Source organism: Phallusia mammillata, chromosome 6 (genome assembly GCF_965637545.1).
Source record: "Phallusia mammillata chromosome 6, kaPhaMamm4.hap1.1, whole genome shotgun sequence".
Taxonomy (NCBI): Eukaryota; Metazoa; Chordata; class Ascidiacea; order Phlebobranchia; family Ascidiidae; genus Phallusia; species Phallusia mammillata.
The window spans coordinates 20,457,756-20,483,240 of NC_137257.1; the positions used below are offsets into that span (position 1 = coordinate 20,457,756).

General features: G+C 37.6%; 2 protein-coding genes, 1 long non-coding RNA gene and 1 pseudogene across 3 annotated transcripts; 1 reads left to right on the plus strand and 3 right to left on the minus strand.

Moving 5' to 3' along the window:
- Nucleotides 1-279: 279 nt before the first annotated feature.
- LOC145234475 (uncharacterized) lies at nucleotides 280-4,510 on the plus strand. Its single transcript, XM_080099202.1, has 6 exons — nucleotides 280-541; nucleotides 720-890; nucleotides 1,339-1,437; nucleotides 1,694-1,800; nucleotides 2,553-2,714; nucleotides 3,175-4,510. The coding sequence occupies exons 1-6, from the start codon at nucleotides 280-282 to the stop codon at nucleotides 3,418-3,420; spliced, it is 1,047 nt and encodes a 348-aa protein (XP_079955328.1). The 3' UTR covers nucleotides 3,421-4,510.
- An 840-nt stretch (nucleotides 4,511-5,350) lies between these two features.
- LOC145234476 (G1/S-specific cyclin-D2 pseudogene) lies at nucleotides 5,351-6,157 on the minus strand (annotated as a pseudogene).
- Nucleotides 6,158-12,736: 6,579 nt separating this feature from the next.
- Nucleotides 12,737-13,935, minus strand: LOC145232017 (uncharacterized). Its single transcript, XR_013860809.1, has 3 exons — nucleotides 13,844-13,935; nucleotides 13,329-13,435; nucleotides 12,737-12,892 (listed from the first exon to the last, which is right to left on the minus strand). It is a non-coding gene; the product is annotated as an uncharacterized LOC145232017 (long non-coding RNA).
- A 271-nt stretch (nucleotides 13,936-14,206) lies between these two features.
- Nucleotides 14,207-15,942, minus strand: LOC145234477 (uncharacterized). Its single transcript, XM_080099203.1, has 2 exons — nucleotides 15,611-15,942; nucleotides 14,207-14,424 (listed from the first exon to the last, which is right to left on the minus strand). The coding sequence occupies exons 1-2, from the start codon at nucleotides 15,807-15,809 to the stop codon at nucleotides 14,207-14,209; spliced, it is 417 nt and encodes a 138-aa protein (XP_079955329.1). The 5' UTR covers nucleotides 15,810-15,942.
- Nucleotides 15,943-25,485: the final 9,543 nt, after the last annotated feature.

The following is a 25,485-nucleotide window of genomic DNA, read 5'->3' on the forward strand; positions in this document are numbered from 1 at the left end:
TGGGTAGACGAAGATATTGGCCTGTTTTCTTGATTAGACTAGTGCATGTTTCTGAAACCTGCAAGTTAGCAATTCCAAAGGATTACTCAAGACACGAATTTTGATCAAAATCAGTGCTGATTAGTTTGGTCAGTTAAGTTGCATTTCATGATCTGACTTGAAACAGAAAGCTACCCACGTACCACCTTAAACGCCCCGACGTTGCAGTACGCATACCACAGTTTCAGAACCACTGCGCTACTTTGTATGGACCTAACCTGAACCACCAAGGTAACAGACATGGCTAACAGCAACCAAGAACCACTTTTGACCGACGGAACAACTGAAACCTCTGATAGTTCAGATTTTAGGGACAGTGCATGCTTAGTTGCAGTATCAGAGCTGTTTATGAAGAAAGCAGTACCAAGCTCATCGAAAAATAAAAGTGTGGGCATTGTAAAATCTGCCACCCTGCAACCCGTCGAATTCTATGATGTGAGCGGTGTTTCATTTGACGAGCGTTCACCTTTATTAAGCCGAGAAGTGGCAAAACCAAAGCCAGGTTGGTACATGTACATTGACTTTATATCGCTTGGTGAAACAACACATAGTGACACATAATTGCGCTGAACAACCAGCAAGCCGAAAATAGCTGCGCAACGTTGAAACGTTATGAAGCGCAAAACAGTGGAAGGTACAATACTGATTATAACGGTTAACCCATACCTCTTTATTTTTAGGTGTTCGAGACGACCAGCAGACGTTTCCCAAGTTGGTGTGTGTTAGTGCATCACGGACACAACTTTCAGACGATATCAGCACACCGGTGTTATACTCAATAGAAGATACCCATCATAGTGAACAGAACGAGCCAATAAATTCTGCCACTTCCACTGCTTTTCCCGTGCCAAGTACGAGTAAATTATAATGGTTAAGATAAACATAAATTCATATCAGGGAATGCTTGGTGACTGGCTGACTCGGTACGACGCCTACATAGGACCTGCGTGGCGTACTGTGAGTGTATCGTGATCGTTGGTCTAAAATCGAAATAAACGCTTCAGGACTGATCCTGGATATGAATTTGTGTTCATCTTAACTAATACTGGTCAATCTGGCGATCTCCTACTACAAAGCTGACATGTCCAGCATACAAGGCAGTCAACGGTGCTTGAGATTCAACTTTCGGCGGTTTCTCCACTGAGCCTGTGTAGCTCAGTTGTTTTTTTATCATTCGCCTTGTCATTAGGGAATGCTTGGTAATCGGCCGTAGTGTGATAAATTATTGGTGGCGTGCATCATGATTATGGTTCATTAGAATTTAATAATATTCACAAGGTGACAAAATACGTTTTTTAGATAAAGAGCCGTCCAATCGGAAACTGTGGATCATCTGTTTTGTGATACTTTTTCTTTTACTTGGTCTATCTGCTCTCATCTTGTCTTATTTTCTCTTGAGTAAGTTCCGATACCATTTCTAATAAACAGTCTATAATTTTCATTTACGTTTGTAACAAAAAGACAAAAATGTTTGTTAAAAAAATTTGCACTAACAAAACAATGCATTTGTTCGACATTGTTGATGAAAAGTGACGCAATGCAACCACTAATTTTAACTTTTTGCAAAAAATCTATGTCTGCAGTTGTTAACTGGAAGTTATTGTTAAAAGAGTAACCAATTAACATTACCAGCATACACTTCTAATACTTTCAGCTTGTCCTGTGTTACCTTATGATGCGAACCGTAGTCAGCAATGTTCATCTGCAAATCGAATGCTTTCCTCGTGTGAATTTGCATGTAAAACCGGATTTGTCTTAAAGGTAGAAATTAAGGTTAATTTTAATTAGTTTTAAAACAGGTACCGTCTTTATGTTTAAGATTGGTCTTTATCTTGATAAATACCCTCCAAACCAATTTAATTTTTCTTTTAAGAAATGTCCTTATTTTCAGATTGTATTCTTATTTTGTCTTAGTTACAAATGTTAAATGTATTTTCTACCTTTACTTAGATTATAAATAACCAATACTTTCACTCAAAACGTACATATTAGTCAATATTAGTAGTGTTCGGTAAAGGTGGGAAGGCTATATTTTTTTCAAAGGTCCGAAAAATTTCAAAGCGATTAGCCAATATTTCGAAAAGTGTACAAAATATCAATCATATTGCTATCTTTCGTAAAAAAAATTGTTGCAATTGTTGCTATTGTTACACGCCTTCTCAGTTCGGTGTAGACCTACACTTGTCAATTGTTGCAATGTTTGTAAAAAAAATAAAACCAGCATATAAAATCCAGAAGGAAAATCACGTCAGTATTTTTTTCACAAGGCCAAAACCCTGCCACGTCAAATATCGTAGCTCACAACACGTGGGCACTAGGGGCACCATGGAGCATGTGTGACGTAATAATTGTGTAACACCATTACGTCACATCAAATGTAAAAAAAGAGTTAATTCTACGGCTAGCTCTTATGTCAAAGACTGTGAAACTTGCACACAAAGCACGTCCACAACAAGGCATTTTCCTAAAATACTAAATACAGCTTATTAAGTTGGTAATTTGCATGTTTGCAGGGATCATCAAACAGCACTTGCCAATTTTCTCGTCGTTGGTCATCTCCTGTACCAACTTGCCAATGTCCAGCTTGCTATGTAGGATCTCAGTGCCAATATTCCCTTGACTGGAACATTGTGTCGGATCAGTTACTGTCAATTATAGTGTACATTCCAGAAGTTGTAAGTTGTTGTTCGTTTTATTTTTTATCCTCGGTGGGCGGGCAATGCCTGAGTGCGTTATGACCACAATGAGTCCGCCGTCGAGTCGCCTGTTTTATTGCTGGTCCGTTGATCATTTCTTTATTTGATTTTTTTGACTTGTGCAGGTGGTGACTGCAATTTAGTTTAATGCTCACGGAGCCACTGGGCTGAATTAATGTAGGTCAGATTTCTTGCTCAGGGAAACATAAGCGACCGAGATAGGATTACAACCCACAACCTTGGTGGCAGTCGCATTGTCAAAGTCTAATGATTGTGCAAATGTAGACTTGAAAACTCGATTCGGCCTTAGTTTGAGGCGCTTTACTATATACTTGAACATCTTTTAGAACTTACCAAAACATAACTTTTTTCTAAAACTTCACAAACCAAACGCCAATTTACCCTTTGGGGTCGACTAAAGTTTATTTTTTGTTTACAGATTTATTATGGCATGCACAAAATCACATGTACACCGTATCTCGGAGGTATTATGTTCAACTGCAGATGTTCTGTGGTCCGAGAACACGAATCCGCAAAATGCAGTGAATTTACTAGTTCCGTCAGAGCGTGCCGACACACGCTCGCCAATCTGATATACAACGCCACTCAGAAGGGAATTCTTCCTAAACCGTGCAATGAAAATAACATGCAAGAGTTCTTAACTTGCCCACCACACCATCCATAAAAGTTGGTTAGCGTTTTCTTATTGCTGTGGACACGCATAAACAAGCTGTAAATATTAAATATAAAAGATGATTATATATAATATAAAAAAGATGATTCTAGTTACAACTAAGTTGTTACTATACTTACTAACTCACCTTCTAAAGTTCAAACAGTCATGTGTTGTTTGTCATGTGTCATCTGTCATGTAGTGTTTGTCATGTGTCAGTCCGATAAAAAATTACGATATTTTGAATAATAAGTGTTAACGAGTCAAGTTAAGATACCAATTAGAAGCGCCAAAACATTTTCAAAACGTGTAATCCAATCATATAAAATCTACAAACTTGTTACACGTCTTGAATATATTACAAAGTGCCAGCGGTGAAAGTTAACCGGAACAGTATGGAACGCAATCTGGTAAAATAATTATTGTATTCGTCTGCAGTTGTAAGCAAAGTTACACAATTTGACGGCACAAGGCAGAGTTCGCAAGGAAAAACACGAATAGAAGACGGTCTAAAAACAAACTAGGTCAGCGCTTATTTCACCACGAAAACATGACGTCACCACTTTATGACATGGCGCAATCGGTCACGTGCAAGCAAGATAAGGTTAAAAAAGGTCAATCTGCACAACGCCAGGAAGAGTGGTTATCTTAAAACAGCTATTGCGCAACTGGTTGTCACTCTTGGTTAAATAACATGTTTGGATAAAGGTTTTTTACACTATAAAAATATAAATACAGCTTTTTTAAACTACAAACTACCTCCAAAATGCTATTCGTCAGTGGGTGGCAACCTGTTTCGAAAAGCATTTTCATTTCTCCCCAAAAGATTGCAAATTAGATGCTAAACCATTCAAACATTTTTAAAAATTGTACCCTTTTATCAACTTCACGGGTTGTATTTCCTGGGCTTAAGTGTCGTTTTAAACCACGTGTACAAATTAAAGTAAATTCATCCCCTGAAGTTTTATATTCCCTCCCTTGGGAACCACTGCCATACGCTTTACTTACTAAAAGGAACACCATTGGTTTGTCATTTCCAATTTCGTTAAAACTTATCCACCACTAACTCTAAGTTTATGTTTGTCCTTGACCAAGATAACGGTTTAGTTAGGCGTTAAAAGCGACATGCATTATTGTTCAAACGCTTAGTAAATTCTGAAACGTTTAAATAATGAAGCTTGTCGCCTTTTGCGTATTGGGCTGTTATATTGAACTTATAAACAGATCCGTGTATAGTGTTTAACTTGGAAGAACAAAACCAAAGGTTAAATCTTGGGCATGTTAAGAAAATCACAAATACTGTTGATGAGGAAAAATATGCCAACGTTAATCCAGTACGCAGTCAAGCGGAACTTCTCTTGTCGCAATATTTTGTTTTGAACCTTCATTTCTGAGACACAATAGCGGTTGATTTCCTGTCGACAAAACTTACCGTCTGAAATCTTGGTTCTCTGGTCATTCATTTACAATGCATGTCTGGTTGATTTAAATTCGAATTCCAAACACTTTGCAAACGACTTTAACGCTTAGTCAGTCTTAGAACTGACATAAAAGTATGTTTAACCTTTAAAAGTCGATTGGACGACTTGTGCCAATTGAAATTTTGTATCTAACACTTTTCCTTGAGTTCTAATAAGAGAAATTCTAAAATATATTGTTGACAAAATACAAAGAGCCTCATTACAACAAGAATAGATACTAATTTTTAAAACGAATATCTTTTGTTTATTACAAGTTTTAAAGACCTTCAATTCTTTTGAAGTATTGTAAATACTGCAAAGTTAGTAAACCTGTCTGAGCCACAAAGAAATTTATCAAGAACGAAAATTGTAAGAACTGGAACTCAAAGCACTACATCTCTAATGGCTATTACTAAAGAACGAAAATGCTTTACAACAACACAAAAGAAGAAAACTTGTTGAAATGTTTTGCAGTTTCAGTTTTATCCATCTAATGTTGGCTCTATGAGTGAGACATAATCAGCTTGAAGCAAATCAACGCATTCTCTCAGTATTTCAGAATCGACTTGGACAATATCGTGTAGTTTGGAAATAGCTTCATCTTTGGTCAAGGTCATAGAGGTCGTTTCGTATTCAATGCGTTTCAATACAGCCGCAGCAACAGAACTTGCAGATAGAGTGGATGAGCGATAGGCACAGAACCGAAAATTCAAGCAGCAGAGATCCACATAAGCACTGACATTAACATGCAATTCGGCCCATTCCCGTTCGGGAACTCCAAGGCTTTGAAAGATCTGGACGATGAAATCAATAGGCGTTACAGACATAACGTCGAAGTTTAACTTGTGCAGCAGTACCTCTTCCATGTGGATAATGTCCTGAACAGATACAGACATAACAGTGTACCTGGACAGTACCTCAGTTGTAAGAGGGACAGATTCTTTCAGTTTAGACGCTACTAGCATACATGATGATCCCAAGTTTTGAAGCTTTGCTCTAGGGAAGGGCTCTACGCCAAGAAAGCGATCCAAAAGATTGACTGCAAGTGGAAAAACGCTTTCTTCGCATTTCAGTTCCAAACAGACGTCCATCATCCAAAGCAATAACTTACGTCTCATGGTTATTGTAACTTCAGTTTGTACTTCAACAAAGTAGCTTGTTGAGACAGCATAGCGAATTTCCAAACTAAGTAAGTTCACCAATACCCGGGAGTTCCTCAGTAAGGTCATGTCCTTCTTGGCACGAATAACGCGCGAATCCAACAAAATTTCTCTGCACACCAAATCCATGTTTGCCACAACTAATTTTCCAATTTAAACTTATTAGAATACTGTACCGCCTAACTTTTCTCTAAAACTAACCTTTAAATGACCACAGTAACAACTTTTAGCCATGAATATGTCTGTAGCATTAAAAGTACAGCGAAAAATGCTTAAGTAGCTAAAACGCTGCCAATTTAACCCTGTTTGTTACGTCAGAATGACAACCTGCATTGACTTCACGCTCTGTTTGCTACTTTACAATAGATCAAATCGAAATCTGGTTTTTAATGTGGTATCAGTAATGCTAAACACGGCAAACCTTGCAACAGAAAAACAGTACAACTATAGTTTTAACTCGTGCTAATCGATCAAGAGCAAAACTATTCTTTAAGGTTTAAAGGTTGACCAATCAGTTTTTACATGATATTTTACATCCGCTAGAATATTATGCACCGCTAAATTTCTGGTTTCTGGATTAAAACAAATCATGAACCTCCTGTATAGCTTACTGGAAATAGTAATTCATGTGTCATTTGAGTTTAATAAAGTCGGATTTCCGAGAACCAAGACAATGTAATGGTCCGGACCTACTTTTTTAGGTCAAAATTTGAACTTCGATTCCGGTTCGAAGGTTCGGTAGGAGGCAAACCCCGGCAAAAAAGTTTAAATTGGGAATAATACAGCAAAAACCCACCTAAATCTGATTTTACTTTGACTTTTTCGGCCCTACTACCGAAAAGATGGAAAAAAGTCTTTGATTTTTTTAAATTATGACCGATTTGGATGCAAAAATCGGGTAAAACAAGTTTAACACAAGATATTTTACACCCAAAACGGATTTTTCTTGCCACGTGGTAACTTAAATTTTCCAACTAAAATGATTTCAACTTAGACTGTATTGGCAAATTTACTTTTTTCTGACTGATTTAATTTCGGAACAGGTCTGCAATACAACTACTGTAATAACAAGGTCAAGTCAAGGAAGGTCGCTGATCTAAAGACCAAACAAAAACGTAAAAACCCACTACAACCGAGATACATGCTAATACTTATGAGTACAAAACCACACGAAAATGTACATCCGTTTCAGCTGGAAACAAACAATCACCTCCTTTGTTAAAAGTGCTTTGTGACGTAACAAACATGCAAGTGTTGCAAGTTTTTTCACATGGAAACTATTATAGTGCATTGTTTCAACTTTGTCATGGTTTTAGCGTTGTTTGCACTATAAACACTAGTGCCAAAAGGTGAAATAAACTTGGCATTCGACAAGGCCAAACTATTTTATGATTTCTACATATATTTGTGTATGTTTACATATGTTTAAACACACTTATTAGGCCGAAATCTAATGTTATAGTACCTGCTTTCGTTGCAATTGAAACAATACCAGATTTTTTTTCTCATTCCAGTAAACGTTTTGAACCAATGCTGCAAATATTAATGTTTCGATGGAAAAAAATATGTTTGTTGTAAGAATTAATTGGTCTAAATTCCTTAGATCTTATTTGTAATGTGAACACTATACGGTTGTCCGTCTAACTATGTATTGATTGTAACAATTGGCGTGATTTTAACTCAACATTATAATTAAGTAATAACTAATAAGTAATTTTATGTTGTATTTTGCATCCGCCAGGTAGCGCTCGTGAATAACAAAAGTGTCAAAATCGTTCTCCGCAACTGAAGGTCCCCCGCCATATAACGTTTTGTATTAACGGTGTGGCTTCAGCGCGATCAACATTTATCTACCAACAGTGGCCTTTGCTTTATCCCGCATTATAACGTCTCTACGTTGCGTAGATATATCCAAACTCGTAAACATTTGAGCACAATTGTGGTTTTTGCTTGTAAAGTACCAAAGCTTCGGTGGACGAACAGCGATTTTTACGATGATTCGTTTAATCCTAAAACTAAGTAACGAGTGTGCAATTTTTTGATGTTTTTAACAATTTTTTATTCGGTTTCGGCCGAAATCATTTGATGCGATTCGGCCTAACGCGAAGCTATTAAGTAACCAAGTTTGAAGTGCGTGTCTTATTCGCCTTTTACCGTACCGCAAAATCTTTCAAACTGCACAACAACCATTATCGCGTCAATTGATGCTTCAATGTTTTGTTCACTGCAGACAAAATAAATATCAGTAATTTATTTGCATGCTGGCAACGACGACCGAGGCAACATTAGTAACCCACGAAGCTAACATGATAATACAACACAACCATCCCTGTTGCAGTAAAACCACTATTTGTCTGCCAACTTATGTGATTTTGTCGAAAGCGTGACGTACGACTTCGCGTGACGTCACACATGTTTCGGTCAATTTCGAATTTTTTAAAAAACTGCCGATCATTTTGTTTCGGTTCTAATCTAGAATCGATACTTATTAGAATTAGCTGATTAAACTCATTTTATTTTGTAATAGAATAAAGGCATGCCGCTTTTCAGTTCAATATAAGGGTCAGTGTTACTATTATTAGTTCAATGAAAAAAAACTTGTGTGTTAAGTTTTCTAGTTTTCAATGACTATAACGTTAGAATTACTTGGGTGACCTAATAATTTTTTGGTAATTGCGGTGTTTGTGCCGAAAAAATAACGGATTAACTAAATTCAAGTTTCTACGAGGAAACGGAATTTGCTTCAATTTGGCTTATAACACGACTTATATGGAGTCCAACTTCCTTTTGGCATCATCGCATGGTTTCGATTTTAGATCGTGTCATAAACATCTGTTGTAGACTTTGAATTACAACCATTAATAGCTTCTTTGCAACGTTTTTGATTCTCGTTTACTAAGCAGAGCATATTTATAAGAAAGCAACAGATAATACTGTTTCGCCACAAAAGAACAATTATAGCGTTTGTTGTAATTTTTTTCAGCCAAGAATGTGAAACTCTCATAACCTGCAACTGTCGTAAAGGCAATCGCCTTTTTTCCCACTTAATCCCATTTATTATGCTATTTTCTGCATGTTTGTTGAAGTGACTCACTAAAACTCCCATTTTCCAAACACCTGCTGCACATAATGCCAAAATTATTTATGTTTGCAGCTTGTCCAACTTTTCCGCTGGACGACAACAGATTACAGCAATGCACATCTCAAAATCGTTGCCTGTCCAGTTGTGTCTTCAGCTGTAAACCAGGATTTGACCTGAAGGTCTGTACAAATTGAAAATATAAACGGGCACGAAATTAGGACCTGAATCAAAAAGTACAAGCCAGAAAACCCGACCCGAACGTTTTTCAAACACATTTTATGCCTAAGATGGTGAAACTGCGACCCAAATGGTGACGACACGATTGAGGCCCTTTTTTAAATCTTACGCTCAAACCTGGCCTAAATCCGGCCCGAAAAGCCGTGTCCTATTTATAACTCTGGCCCAAATCAGATTAGTGAGTCAAAATAAGCGACTTTTGAAAAGCGGGTTCGGATTTAAATTTCAATAAAACTTTTGGATCTAGCTTTAATTTCGGCCTCACTTAAAGTGCAAGTTAAATCGAGTTTGGACTCCAATTGTCGGCCATTCTAGGCCATATACTCATACATAAAATAAATTGCATGTACTTCAGCTTGACCAACTTTGTGAAATTTCAAGGGGTCAACGAATGCCACTTGCCAATTTCTCGTCACTGGTCATCTCCAATTCCAACTTGCCAATGTCCAGCTTGCAACGAAGGACCGCAGTGCCAGTATTCAATTGACTGGAACATTGTTAGTGACGAAATTTCAACAGTTGTTAAAGACGTTTTTAAAAAGGTAAACAACTTATGTATTGCTAACTGCAATATTTCGTCATTTTAACCTTTTGCTTTCATTATTGCAGATTCACTATGGAGATTATACGCTTGAATGTAAAGGGTACTGGACAAAGTGGTTAAAATATAAATGCGAATGCGTGGATGACAAAACGCAAATACGCCTTTACTGCGGCAATTTCCAATCTCTTTCTGGAGCTTGTATTCACACTTTGGCCAATCTCATTGACAATCGGGTTAAGGCAGGGGAATACCCGATTCCATGTAACGCAGTAGCGTTAAATGGCTCCCTCAGGTGTCCGTCGCGTGAATTTTGATTTATGATTTTTGTGTGTTGTGTGGTAAATATGATTTTTATGTGTAATTATGATTCTGAATTGTAAAACCGTTTGATCATAACTTATCAAAAGCAATCATCAAAATTGCGAAAAGGTGAAAAAACTTTTTGATTTATGACCAACGACGGATGCTATTGCGACAGAGAGTCACTATTTAATTTTGTAAATATATTATTTCAAAAAGTACGTGAACATGAATTAGCAAATCGATTAGCGTGCCATAAAAAAATCACCTCGCGTGCCAATGGTTGCCCACAACTGCCCTACACAGTATGTCGCTAAATGTGTTTTACGCAGCCTGTGTTATGCATTTGTGTTACAGCAGATGCTTACGACACGATTTGAAAGCGAAACCATGTGATGATGCCAAAAGGAAGTTGGACGCCATATATGTCGCGTTATAAGCCAATTTAAACGAAACCCGTTTTCTCGTAAAAACCCGAGTCTAGTTCATTTGTTTGTGCTTTCGATATTAACATCGCAATTACATAAAATTATTAGCCTCACCCAGTAATTCTAGCGTTAAAGTCATCGAAAACTATAGAAAACTTGAACGCTACATACAAATCTGTTCATTTAACTAATTCCAGTAACATAAATTGAACTGAAAAGCGACATGCCTTTATTTTGTTATAAATTAAGATGAGTTTAATTCGCTAAATCTAATAGTTATCGAATCTACGTTTTGCGTTTCAAACTTGAGCAAAGCTTTTCCGAGAGCAAACCTTTAAAACTTGGGCACATCTTGTATGCTAGTAGCGTCTAAACTAAAACAATCTGTCCCTCTTACAACTGAACTACTGTCCAGGTATGCTGTAATGTCTGTATCTGTTCATGACATTATCCACATGGAAGATGTACTGCTGGACAAATTAAACTTCGACGTTATGTCTGTAACGCCTATTGATTTTAGTGATGCACCGAACCCGCCTAAAAAGGTTCGGGCCGAAACCGAATATTCGGCCTCGAGGCCGAATAATTTCGGCCGAATCAGGCCGAACCTAAAACCGCATTTTTATGGGTGTTTTTAACTTAACCTTGTGTTGTTGATGCAAGTGAACTCAATTATGACAAACCAAAATCACTTTCACAATGCAAAAGCTTCACTAAACTTGTAATATTTCGCAGACGATGTGGCAAGTATTTTATAGATACAACAAATAGTTAATTTATGATGTTTCGTATTGGCGAAAATGAAAGTTTGGGTATTAATTTCATGCAATCAAAGAGTTCGGTTTCGGCCGATATTCCAAAAAAGTTCGGGCCGAAACCGAAACATCGAAAAACAGCGTATTCGGCCGAAATGTTTCGGCCAACCGAAACTTCGGTGCATCACTAATTGATTTCATAGTTCACATCTTACATAGCCTTGGAGCTCCCGAATAGGAATGAGCCGAATCACATGTTAATGTCAGCTTATGTGGATCTCTGCTGCTTGAATTTCCGGTTCTCTGCCTATCGCTCATCCACTCTAGCTGAAAGTTCTGTTGTTGCGACTGTACTGAAAAGTATTGAATACGACGAAACAACCTCTATGACCTTGACTAAGGATGAAGCTATTTCCAAACTACACGATATTGTCCAATCTGATAATGACAATGACATAAAAAACGGCAAAACTGTGAATCAATATTCCGTTATAACAACTCATGAAGACAGTGGTTCTCAACTGATAGTCCATGATGACTTTTTGGGTGGTCCACAAGACGTCCACTAAGTTTGGTGATAAACTAGAAATGATTGCATATTACAAGCTAAAAGAGTAACAAAATGGTAGCTGTTAATAATTGTTTTAAAGAATTATGTTTAAAGACCAAACGGATGTTGTGTATACATACTTCAATCTTGCTCAAAAAATAAATGGTCCAGGATTTAATTTTAACTGGATCGGTGGTCTATGGCCCGAAACCAATTGAGAACCACTGCCCTAACCGTAAGCATATTTTGAGATATATCGTTATCAATAGGATTTGTGTTCTTTTACCGATTGCAAATTTAGCTAATTGTGCGGCTGACGTGAGTTATGGTGTTAGTAGATTTTCCCATTAACATCTTCTCCACCTTTTCGGAATTCCGACGATTGCTGTCGGTAAGTTGTAACTTTAAGTCAATAGGTTTTACAATTCAAGATCAGGATCACACATGAAAATCAAATTTACAGCACAACACATAAAAATCATAAATCAAAAAAGTTACGACGGACACCCGAGGGAGCCATTTAACGCTGCTGCGTTACATGGAACCGGGTATTCTCCTGCCTTAACCCGATTGTCAATAAGATTGGCCAAAGTGTGAATACAAGCGCCTGAAAGAGAACCCATCGGGCCGCAGTAAAGGCGTATTTGGGATTTGTCGTCCACGCATTCGCATTTATATTTGACAGGCCAGGTCCAATAGCCTTTACATTCAAGCGTATAAATTCCATAGTGAATCTGCCATAATGAAAGCAAAAGATTAAAACGATGACATTTTGTAGTCAGCAACAAGTTACATAAATTATTTACCTTTTTGTAAACGTTTTTAACAACTGTTGAAACTTCGCCTCGAACAATGTTCCAGTCAATTGAATATTGGCACTGCGGTCCTTCTTTGCAAGCTGGACATTGGCAAGTTGGAATTGGAGATGACCAACGACGAGAAAATTGGCAAGTGGCGTTTGTTGATCCCTTGAAATTGTAAAAAGGGTTTGTCAGGCTGAAGTTCATTCAATTTATTTTATGTAGAGTGTATGGACTTGAGTGGTAAGCAGCAGGCAGACAATTTGAGTCCAATCTCGATTTGATTAGCGATTCAAATAATGCCGAAATTGAAGTCAGGTCCAAATCTAGCCCGTTTCAAATGTAAACCAGAATCCGTCCCATGAAGGCTTACAATTGTGATTTGGACCAAAGTTGTAAGTACGTATAAGGGCAGAGCTTTCGGGCCGGATTCGAACTTAAGTTTGGTTAATAGGGGTTGAATCGTGTCTGACGTTATGTTTTGGGTCGCAGTTTCACCAACTTTGAGCATATTTCGGATTTTGTTTCAAAAACGTTCGGACCGGGATTGTACTTTTTGGTTCGGGCCCTAATTTGCACTCGCTTACATTAAATTTGTACAGACCTTTAGGAAAAATCCTGGTTTACAGCTGAAGACACAGTTGGACAGGAAACGATTTTGAGATGTGCATTGCTGTGTTCTGTTGTCGTCTGGCGGAATAGCAGGACAAGCTGAGGACATAAAGAATTTTTGGCGTTATGAACAGCGGTTGTTCGAAAAACGGGCTCTATGGGCCACTTCAGTGAATACGCAAAAAATAACACAATAAATGGGTTTAAATGAGAAAAAAGCCGAATGTGTTTTATGACAGTTGCTCGTTATGGGAGCACTAGTTTATTTAAAAGAGTTTTTTTGTTATAAATTTTGCAACAAAATCTAGAATTGTCTTTTTTCTGGCGGAACAGTTTTATGTGTTTCTTTCTGATACATATGCTCTACTTCCAAAACGAGAGTCAAAACGTAGCAAAAACGCTAATAATGGTTTTGATTCTAATGTGCCTGTTACGGTATACCTTCTAGTTCATGCAAAATAAGCTGCCGAACAAAAGTTTTTTCGAGCAGTTTTGGGTTTAACTTACTTGACAAGAAGTAAAACAGCGCACAAGCAATAGCTGCAAGAACAATAAAGATAAAGATTACTAGGGCGCAGAGAATTCGTCGTAGGGTCTTGTCTTTTCCCTTTTCTGCAAAGCATAAAGTGAACAAGTTTTTTTACTCAACGTAAAATTTTAAATAATGACCACAGCAGAGTTATAAGCGGCCCTAACCCGTAAATACAGGCCAAACCTTACTTTTTTGTGTAAAAATCAGCCCAAATTAACATACCAATTTTGCCGAGTGTTCAATGAGGCCCAAATCAATTATGTTTAATATCAAATTACGCCCGAGCCTAAACAGTGCTCTGCAAGACTTCCCAAAATTTGTTAAGGTCGATACGGAAATTAAATACAAAATAACTTATTAGCAGTTTGCACACCTTTTATTGGCACATTTACATCATTGGTACTGGAGGTCTGTGTCTGCCCTGATGAAATAGTCGAAAAGTCGTGATTGCTTTGTGACCATAATACCATTGCACGATCGGAATTTCCGGATAAATCACTTGGCGTGTCAGTCAGATGAATGTGCTTGGGAAATGTGTGGCGTTTATCAACAAGACCTTGAAATAAGAAATCCAAAGATGTTCGAAGTCAGATAAAAAAATAAAACTTCACAGATCTTCTTTTTTAAAGGAATATAATGGCGCCCCAATGAACGTATTTGGTGGCATGTAAATTTTAAACTTTCATTAAGGATATTGTTATGAATTCAATACATTTCACACTGTTTTGACCTTCAACGTGTCATATAATGCAGCTGACAACAAGACATTGGCCGTAACAGACGTTAGCAGTGGTTGACCACCATTTGCACACGTGTCTTGCTTTCTGTTTGAATCCGATGGCACAAACCACTATTGCACCCTAAAACGTTTGCGTGAAGCTATTATCATTGTGACATATCAAGTAAATTGGCACCTGGCGTTTTAAAAAAAGCCAGATTACGCCACTCTTGTTGGTAGTAACAGACTGAAAAGTCGTGCCTTGACACATTTGTTCTATGCCAAGGCAAGAATTGTCTGGAGCACGGACTTAAAAACCTTATTGCGAGTTGGTATAGTTCGATGGCAGCGCCAAAATATGTATAATCAGGAAATTCCACAAATCTATGTTTAGTTTCTAAGGGTTGCAAAGGTCTGACCCAAAGCTATGCTGAAACCAATTAGCCGAAAACAATTTAAACAAAAATTACGTACTGTATAGATAAAAAAAAACTTTTGTCCATTTTTAATCTATTTCGATCTCTAAACAAATCTTCTGTAATATCTAATAACGTTTGAAGGATGTATAAGCTAGTTTAGCTAGATAACAGCACACTCTGTAAGGAGCAAAGTAATTCTTGTCCAACATCTTAAACGCTGGGTGCCAATTTACTTGTTATGTCAAAACAATATTAGCTTCGCTTACTAACATTTAGTGTATAATAGTCACTTAAAAAGTATCAGAAAGCACCCAAATGAGTTCTTGTTCGTTGGGTTTTTAGGACTACTACATCATACCAAACACCAAACAAGCATTCCAATAGTCCAAATTGCATCAATTAGTACCAGAATGTAGGAAGTTCTGAATTACTTGGCGTGACATTAACATATAATTAACGTGTCAAGTGTTCACTACCCCTATACTATCCTATATGGCCAATGTCTTGTCACCAGCTGCACTGTTTAGACTTTGGAGGTCAAACAGTGCACTGCATACAGTTGACTGGATTGTAAATGACTCCATGCTTATCTTTTTAAACAATACCTTGTTTTTGTTCGTTTGTAAGCAAAGGTGTTGTTTCATCATTCAAAGAATCTCCCATGGAACGACAGTTGCGTTTAAATGCGGCTCGCATAACATAAACATCATAATCAAAATCTCCTCCTGAAGGCCCAGGTACCGAAGCTTCTAGAATCTTCTTTGGTAACAGAATTGTGCTAACATCGCTTTCTTGACTTTCCATGTTTCGAGCAGATGTTTCAGACTTGGAAACTGACACCACAAGTTTTTAGCACCACAAGTTTTAGAGTATTTTATCTATTCTTCGCTTATTTCATGCTTTGTTTGCTTTGGGAAATGACAACTGACTGGCTTAATTTAAGCTTTTATATGGAAACAAGATTACAGCTTTATATTATCTGCCGTACTTGGCTTATCAGCCCATCTCACATGACATTTGGCTTTACTTTAAATTTGGCAGCTTTTCAAGATTAGTTGCGCATCGTGGTTCTTTTTGTCTAAAATGATTTTTTCTAAATATAGCAACAGTAACACAAATACGTTGCTTATCAGAAAACGTCTAAAACCCACAGTCTGAAATTAAACTTAAGCAACTTTATTGATGCACAAGATCAGACTAAAATGTTTTACATGTACATACAAACGTGCATAAAAAGAAAATGTGAATTTATGTTGAATCAATTAGTAAGAAATAAAATTTTAGAACAGAACCGTTCCGTTAATATTCAAACACAACCATAATAACCGTCATGTCTTTAAATATAAAAAGCAGATACTTTCATAGGAACACTATGCACGGACTTGAACAGTAGTTTAATCATAAACATTACTGCCAAGGTAGTGGTGTATATAGAATACATCGTGTAGACGTTTCGACAATCTCTGTTGTCATCATCAGTACATGTTTTCAATCGATGTATTCTATATACACCACTACCTTGGCAGTAATGTTTATGATCAGATACTTTCAACTAGTGACACATAAAACTCTATGTAAATGCTAGTGTTAGTCGGTTTACATTTTAATCAATAAAAAAGGCCAGATGATTTAAAATCAGTAAAAAAGGCAGAATCGTGTGTGTAACTCGGATTTTTTGAACTGAAAACCAACAGTGTAGTGTTTTTTGTTGACTTGTTGTTTTTTATTAATTTTCTTTAACGCGGTTTACCTAATAAAACTATTGTAAGAGCTTTTTACTCGAAAGAAAGAGAATTAAAAAAGAATGGTAAAAAGAAGCAAAAATGCAAGTAAACAAGTTATATAACAGCATCAAGTTATTTTGAGCAATGTGTAAAACATCTAACCTTATCCGGATAGTAACAACTGTCCGTGTTTTTAGATCAGGGAAGCACTCATTACGTAGCTACTTCAAATTCCAAATTCCAACTGTCAACTATTAATTAAACAAAATTTGACTCTAAATAGGCCAAAAAGTTTTTGGGTTGGTTATAACTGACCGCTTGGCAATTTGTGCAGTTGGTTTATAAAAATTTCTCTTTGCAACATTTAAACCAAACACTATTAAAATCCGAGCCGTTTTTTAATCAAAACATTTTGTTATTACTGTGAAATAAGTGTATTTTGCGGATGTCTTTGACAAATTTATGTCTTTAGCTGTCTGAGATGATGCATGCCTGAATTTATGCTGGTAACAGAGACGTCGTCCTGACAATATATTTGATACATTATTGGCCCAATGAGAAAATGTATCTTGAGAAACTAAAACTTTTTCGAATCTTGTTGGTTTGTGTAAGTTTGTCGCAAACTTATTTCTGATCATAAAGATGTTGTATTTGCCACAAAAGAGCAAACTTATAATCCAGTTTATTCAAATGAAATGTCCAAAACTTTTTTATAAATTTGTTTCAATATTTGAGAAATGTTTTTGCTAGTTTATCTGTTAGTAACTTTTTGTTAGTAACAACAGTATATCTGTTAGTAACAGCACATTATTTACACTAATATTTAAACATGGCGTCATGCTTTACATTTACAATATTGTTTTAACGTATTTACACACAGCTACTAACACAAGAACCTACAACAGAAAAGCAAGCTAAATGTCGCTAGATGGCGTAGAGAGCACAGTTATTTGAATTAACGGCGAGACTGGGATAGGGTTAAGAACTAAACTCCTCACAACAGAGAAGTTTGCCAAATACCGATAGGTAGCGTAAAGAGCACAGTTATTTGAATTGACAGCGAAACTGGGATAAGGTTCTAAATTACTGGTGTGAAATTCTTGAGTTAGTAGATTTTCTATTTACACAAGCATATGCATATGAATAAAACCGTATTAAGGGTAACAAGATTTAAACACTTCCCGAAAACTACAAAAAGTTTCGGGGATATTCATTCAAATTGATTTAGTTCTTGTTGGTTTCATTTGCCGATCTCAGTCAATCCGTTTCTTGGGTATCAGCACTCTATCTTGCAGATATATCCGATGAGCGATTAGTGGATGCCCGTAGAGACAACAATTTCTCCACCAGCCATTTCTTTGCCCGGACAAGTTGATCTTCTATTGCTTTTGAATAAAGCAGGGGGTTTAGGGCGCTGTTGATGGGAAGCAACAGACAAGCGCTCAATACATAAGCATCTGTTGGTATCTGAATTCCTCTAATGCTTAAATATGCCATCACACAAATTGGAATCCAGCAACAAAAGTCGGTCAAAATCAACCTCGAGATTCTCTTCTGTATTTTGGAGCTGATATCGTTGCTTCTCGATCCTTTCATGCGGTTGATCTGTTTGTAGATGAGAACATATGCCACAACCATGTAGATGAACATAATGAAGTTAGTTGTGATGAGGAAAGTTGAATATTCCCAAGCAAAATCACTGGTTGTGGCAAACAAACGTGGCAAACAGACGCTGGTTTCTCCATAATATCCAAACTCTCCTATGATTGGGTTGCGAGGAAATGTCTTCTTTATAGTTTGTTTCACATCATTCCAACTCCGCGGCTCTACATTGGTAATTTTTTCTGCAAGAAGTGACATGTTTCTCCTGGAAACAAAATCGTTTCCAAAAAAGTTGTTTGGAAACCAAACATCACTTGTGAAATATACCGAAGTGACGTTTAGTAAAGGAACAGTTGCCAAAACAACCGCTAAAATCCAGCAAAACAATTCAACCAGTAAAACTCCAAGAACGCCAACGTTTTGAATCTTGAAAGGTTTGAAAACTGATGCAAGGCGAAAAGTGGTCATAGCTGTCATAGTAAAGGCTGATCCCTGTGATGAGACAACTGCAAGTGCTCCAAGCCCCGAACACAAACTACTTGATCTCCATTCCTTATCAAACAAACAATAAGAGCCAGAAAATCGAGTCGCTTGCACTATAACTGCAAGCAGATAAATTCCCATGAGAAAATCCGAGCAACAGAGGTTTAGAATAAAAATACTTGTGTTAACAAAAACGTTTTGTGACCTATCTACATTCCATAAGCTGTGGGCAGTTGCAATGAACACAAACAGATTGCCTCCTAGGGCTAGCAAAGCTGTTATCCAGAAAATTCCACGGTATATTGTATTGGCAATCATTTCGTTGACATCTGCAAACGCGTTCCCAGCCAAGTTCACACATTCATCACTTCCATCAGAACAATCCAGAATTCCATTTTGCACTAGTTTCAAGTCAACCGACAAAGGTTGTTTGTTTGTGCAATAAAACCTCACTTCTTCACAAAGGCATCTGCTTTCATCAGATTCGTTGTCGCAATCGATGATACCGTCGCAAACAGTTGTTCTGTCAATAGAAAACTTATCTTTGGTTTTGCAATAGTAACGAGTATTCTGACAAGTTTGTAAAAGTTCATCTGAGCCGTCGTCACAATCGACATTTCCATCGCCCAATGGTCGTCCAATATTCCATCACATATTTCGTCCAAGAATTCTTTGGCCTCGACGTCTGAACCCGAAAACGACGAAAACCTGATTCGTAACATTTTATTGTCTGTTTTTGCACATTCAAATATTTCGTTAGTTCCGCGGCCCTCAAAGTTTTTTGATAAACACTGGGTTTGTTCCAAGTTGTTTGAAGATGAACAGTATTTTGTGTTTATTTGGTCAACACATTGCACGCTAGAATTGCACAACTTCCCACTTGTAAAAGAACAGGAAGATTTAGTCTGACAATGCATCTGATTTGCTGGGCAAGCACCCCTAATATCGTTACACAAACTTTGATTTGAACATAAACATTCATCTGACATATCAAAACAATCTACTATACCGTCACAAACTTGCCTGGGTGATATGATCAACTTTTTATCCAAGCACTGAAAACATCTGAACTGTCCGTTGGCAAAACAAAGATCAGATTCATCAGAACATTGAGCCGTTGAATCGTAAACGTCTGATTGAGGCAAAACACAAACGCCTTTTCTCGATGATCCAGAGCATTTAAATCCAAATCCCGAACTGATCTCGTCGCTATTGTCACTGCAACTACTAACTGAGTCACAGAAATGTGTTCCAGCTATGAGTTCTTTGTTTTCACAGATAAAGATATTCTGACAAAATGTTTCTGTTTCATTGGAGCTTGAAGAGACGCAAATCACATTCATGCTTTTGCAATTGATGATGTCATCAGCACACGATGGTTGGAAAACTGTATTGCACTCTGGAATTGTGGAATGTACAAGATACCTGGCAATTTGTTCACTCTTACAAGTTGTGGCAAACATTGTGTAAGATTGACATGTAAAGTTGGAGAATAAACATTGTTCGTCACTCCCATCGAAGCAATCTTTAAAGTTGTCGCCTAACCAGTCAAAAGGTATGAATCTGCCAGTTGGTGGGCAATGTTTGTTACCAGGATCACACGGACATCTTGCGTAAACTCCAGAGCAGTTACATGTGTAATGTGTCTCATCACTACCGTCAAAACAGTCAAGATTTCCATCACACAACAAAGACCGGTCAACACAACCTCCCTCCATACTAATACATGTTTTAGTTACAACACATGCGCATTCAAACGTATGAGCTGGACCAGTGCAATTAACTTCATCACTCCAATCCCCACAGTGATTTAATCCATCACATTGCCATTCTTCGTTGATGCAGCCATATATATTTCTGCAATTTCGTGGTTTGTAACAATCGCATTCAAACATATGAGCAGGACAAGTGCAATTAACTTCATCACTCCAATCCCCACAGTCATTATATCCATCACATTGCCATTCTTCGTTGATGCAGCTGCGATCAATATGTGTGCAATTTCGTGTTTTGTAACAATCGCATTCAAACATATCATCTGGACATTGGGCGTTGTATTCATCACTCCAATCGCCACAGTGATTAAAACCATCGTTTAGGGAGTATTTGGAGATGCAACCGTTATTAACGTAAACGTGACAGGTCTTTGTTTTATAACAATCGCATTCAAACATATGAGCAGGACAAGTGCAATTAACTTCATCACTCCAATCCCCACAGTCATTATATCCATCACATTGCCATTCTTCGTTGATGCAGCTGCGATCAATATGTGTGCAATTTCGTGTTTTGTAACAATCGCATTCAAACATATCATCTGGACATTGGGCGTTGTATTCATCACTCCAATCGCCACAGTCATTAAAACCATCGTTTAGGGAGTATTTGGAGATGCAACCGTTATTAACGTAAACGTGACAGGTCTTTGTTTTATAACAATCGCATTCAAACATATCAGCTGGACAAGTGCAATTAAACTCATCGCTGACATCTACACAATCCGTTCTTCCATTACACTGGTCCCACTCTGGGATACATCCAATATTACCTTTGCAAGTAGTGTTGAAGCAGTCACACTGAAATCTGCCTTCAGGACAAATGTTACTATACTCGTCGCTCCAGTCACCACAGTCATCCCAACAGTTATTCAGCCGCGACATCTCAATACATCCTGGTTTGTCCCCACACCCACCGAACTTGTGACAGGCACATTCGAACATTGACGGAGGGCAGGTGCAGTTGGGAACAAGGTAAGGATTCACGCACACCGAGAGATTTTCAGGTTCTGTGGGTGAAAAAAATCGGTTTGTACAATTTTTGTTTGCCTGTTTGTTTTCAAATCTGAGTTTTTGAAAAGCGTGGCGTGCAAAACAATAGCAAAAAAACACATGAAAATATTCTGGGGCTTTTTCGGAGGTCAGTTTTTGCTTAGTGAGTCTTTCTTGATACAAAGACTTACGCCAGAAGTCGGACACATGGTAGAGGGTGAGCGTGTCTTAGTGGAGTAACTGTAGAAAGTGGTGGTAGTGTCAAGAATAAAAACGAGAATCGCTGAAAAGCGCCGTTAACCTTATCTCATTACCTCGTTGTCTCACTAGATTAGCATATGCGATAAACAATTTCTCTTTTATTAAGATCAGACATTCTTTAAAAATACTAATATAGACATATAACCATTTCTGACTCGAAATAACATGTTGCATGCCCTGGCAGTTTTAAAGCCACCGGTTAGAAGGCACTATAGGATTATTCGAAAAGCTCGACTTGACTTTGGTTATGGTACTTAAACAGGATAGATTCCTGACAGTGCAGCCTAAAAATATGTATACAGCAGGTCTCCATAGCACACCACAAAAACAGAGACGCCAAACGGAGCAGAACAACTTGTTTTAACTCAATGTGGCATTTAAGTTTAACAAAACGTATGGAACATTTTGCAATACGTTAAAGATTGCGTAAACCTGCAGAAAGCATTCTAATAATAATTTACCTGGTTAAAGATGGTAACTATGATCAAAAAGCGGTTTGTCACGTCGTAGCCAAGAGACCACAAACATCACACACAACAAAAATTGCTTTTTTGTTAAAGCGTTCTTAAATTTACATGTACACTTAATACAAATCGGGTTTAACCTACATTTACAGAAAGCACATGTTTCAAAGCGATAGGCCCAACGAACTATTAACCATGCCCAACGAACTCTGAGCAAACAATTGTATCATTTGTATTTTTAACATGTTGTACATATCGGAATTTTATTACATGGCTTAGTTGTTTTTCGTCCAATCAAACCTATTCGATGAATAAATTTTCCGCACCGACGCGCTTTTTCGCCGTCGACCAACTTAGCTGCGCTAAGCCCTTCGGGGCCTCGGGAAAACACTACTGCCATTCTAGAAAGGGGGCATAGGATTATGTCACAGTACGAGCTGGTTTCCGAAATACAGCAAGCGCGAACTGTGGCCATTCCAAATATAGTACTTAGTCTTGGACCTATACTTTTGCTCTCAGCGCCACACAACTGCACACATGCAATTTCAACGTCATTGAAAAAAAATTGCATCCTTCTCCTCCAGTAACTAAATTAAAACTCGCCATATCCTCACCTACAATGTACTTTTCTATTAACTTTAGACTAGAATCTAAGTTAGAGTTACCATAGCCGCGTAAGCAAATTTCCTGACGGTTTAAATAAATACATTATAGGCGATACAAAACAATAGTTATAATGCGTTATATCGCATATCGTTACATGTTACCTGCATTACAGTCCCATTTTAGGAAAAAGGCATTACTATCACAGCGACAAAAATGTTTCTTAATAAGTTACATAAAAGAGAGTTTTACCGGATCCAGTTTTTGTTTGTTAGCTTTTGAGACGCAAAAATCACCAAATAGCCTTTAATTCAGGCTGACAAGTAGTTAGGCAGCACCGTGCATCAAAAACAGCACAGACAAAACAGCATAAACCTTAAACTTTTGAGTACCTCGGGAAAAGAATTGGAAAAGCTGCTGCACGTTAGGCTACAATTTGCTTTAATTCCCGCCGTTAAGAGTGTTTTTACTATTATTTCTGGTACAAACTTCCCCTCAAAATTCCGGACATGTCGGGGAAACTCGGAACGTCTGGTAACCCCAATCTACGCAAACTTATTGATATGCAACGAAGTAAAATCACACTGTGTTATAAAACGGTGCGGCCCGCTAATCATGGTAATTGTGTTTGGCCGCACAGTGATAAAGGTTGCATACCGCCGGTATTAAACAAATAATGTGAACTTGCTGAGGGTGCTTTTTCGCATCTCCTGGCTGTGCGCACTTTGCTTTTTAATATCAGGTACAACTACAAACCAAGTAAACTTACTTGTATAAGGTCGAGGAGCAAGACTGAGATCCTCACCAGGACATTCCCCTTCCACGCATCCGACGATAATGAAAACAAATAACATCCAAAGCATATCTAACAACTCTATATATCTCCTTTAAATATGAGTTTGTATTTGCAGTAAACTGGACTCCTCTAAAATACGCAAAACACTTAAAAACGCATGTAAAACGGGTTGAAAAAAAAGCTGTAAGAAAAGCTGACAGTTGGGGTCATCGCGGCCTGGGTAAGGGTTTGGTATAAAAATAATATTATAATTCAATATATTTACCCTTTTGGGGCTAAAATTCTTACATGTGTTGAGTCTGGTACCAAGCACCTTCAATGGCCTGTTACTGTCAGTACCTTAATAAATTTACACTTTGTTCGTAGATATCATGGATTGGGTACTTTAAAGTAGCATACAACCTCCGACGTAACTACTGCAAAAACTTTCTAGTGAAGGTAATTAATAATTGGAAGTTCTTCTTAAGTTTGTTTTAGCTATATAAAGATGAAGCGAAAATGCGTTGCTAGGATTTAAATTTCGAGACTCTTTTGTCAAATATTAGATCGTTTCTTAAAAAAACGTTTCTACTTTCATCACTGCTTAAACCTGTTTTAATTAATACAACGTTATCTCGTTAGCATATGCGATAAACAATTTCTCTTTATTAAGACAGGAAACACTTTAAAAATTCTGCTATAGCCATAACCATTTCTGGCTCTGAATGAACATGTTGCATACACTGGCCGTTTTAAAGCCACTGGCTAGAAGGAACTAAGATCATCAGAAAAGCTCGACTTGACTTTGGTCTTACGGTTCTAATCTCCTGACGGTGGATAAGTTCCTAAAAGTGCAGCCTAAAAAGAGCTTGACTTGGCTTTGGTTATTACGGTTCTTAAACAGGATAAATTCCGAACAGTGCAGCCTACAAATATGTACGGAGCAGATCTCTATAGCACACCACAAAAACAGAGACGCCAAACGGAGCAGAACAGGGAATTACGGCCCTCGGCGCCTTTTTATCCGGCCTGCGAAGGTATTTTCGGTCTAACAAAATGTATGGAACTATTTTTAGCGTAATACGTTAAACTTTGGTTAAAGATGCGTAAACTTACAGAAAACATTCTAATAATAATTAGCCCGGTCTAATTGGACTACATTGTAGTGCTCTTTAACATGGTCCCAGTGCTCTTCAACCTGTGTGCACAAAATATGCGTGGGGTGCACCAGTACACAAACTTTTAATGAACGATTAATATTTGATAATATTTGACAGGATATTAGGAAAAATATGAAGGTTTCAACTGATGTATAAATGAAACTCTGTATTTTTTTTAAATGTTGATGTCTAACACTTTCAGTGCGGTTTGCGTATATATCTACGTCAACAGAAGTTTTGTGCAGAGTGCGGATTGACGCTAATTTACGTCAAAAGTTTTTGATCAAAAATGTGGCTGCCCTTTAATGTATGATTTTTCATATCGTGTTTACCTCAGTTTACCTTTTAAGTAAACAGGGTGCATAATTTCGTCACAACAATTTTAAGGGTTCACCAAACCAAAAAAGGTTGAAGAGCACTGCCCTAGACTGCAACGCATAGATATGTTTCAAAAGCGGTTTGTTACGCCACAGACAAGAGCAAAAAACAGTAATGCGCGGACAGACATGAACCCTTTGCGGTCTTGTCAAAATCGCCTCGCAAGTTCCAGTTTGGAAAAGGCTGGGCTTGTAAGCCACGCGGCTTTGATTATTAAAATTGTCCGGCCCGCTACGAAAAATTTTTAAATTTAATGTCCCTA

Bases quoted from the DNA above. Each gene is read 5' to 3' on its own strand.
- LOC145234475 (XM_080099202.1), top strand. From the start codon at position 280: ATGGCTAACAGCAACCAAGAACCACTTTTGACCGACGGAACAACTGAA. The intron at 891-1,338 runs GTACGAGTAAAT...TACGTTTTTTAG, and splicing joins CACTGCTTTTCCCGTGCCAA to ATAAAGAGCCGTCCAATCGG. The intron at 1,438-1,693 runs GTAAGTTCCGAT...TAATACTTTCAG, and splicing joins CTTGTCTTATTTTCTCTTGA to CTTGTCCTGTGTTACCTTAT.
- LOC145234477 (XM_080099203.1), bottom strand. From the start codon at position 15,809: ATGGAAAGTCAAGAAAGCGATGTTAGCACAATTCTGTTACCAAAGAAG. The intron at 14,425-15,610 runs GTATTGTTTAAA...TCTTATTTCAAG, and splicing joins TACAAACGAACAAAAACAAG to GTCTTGTTGATAAACGCCAC.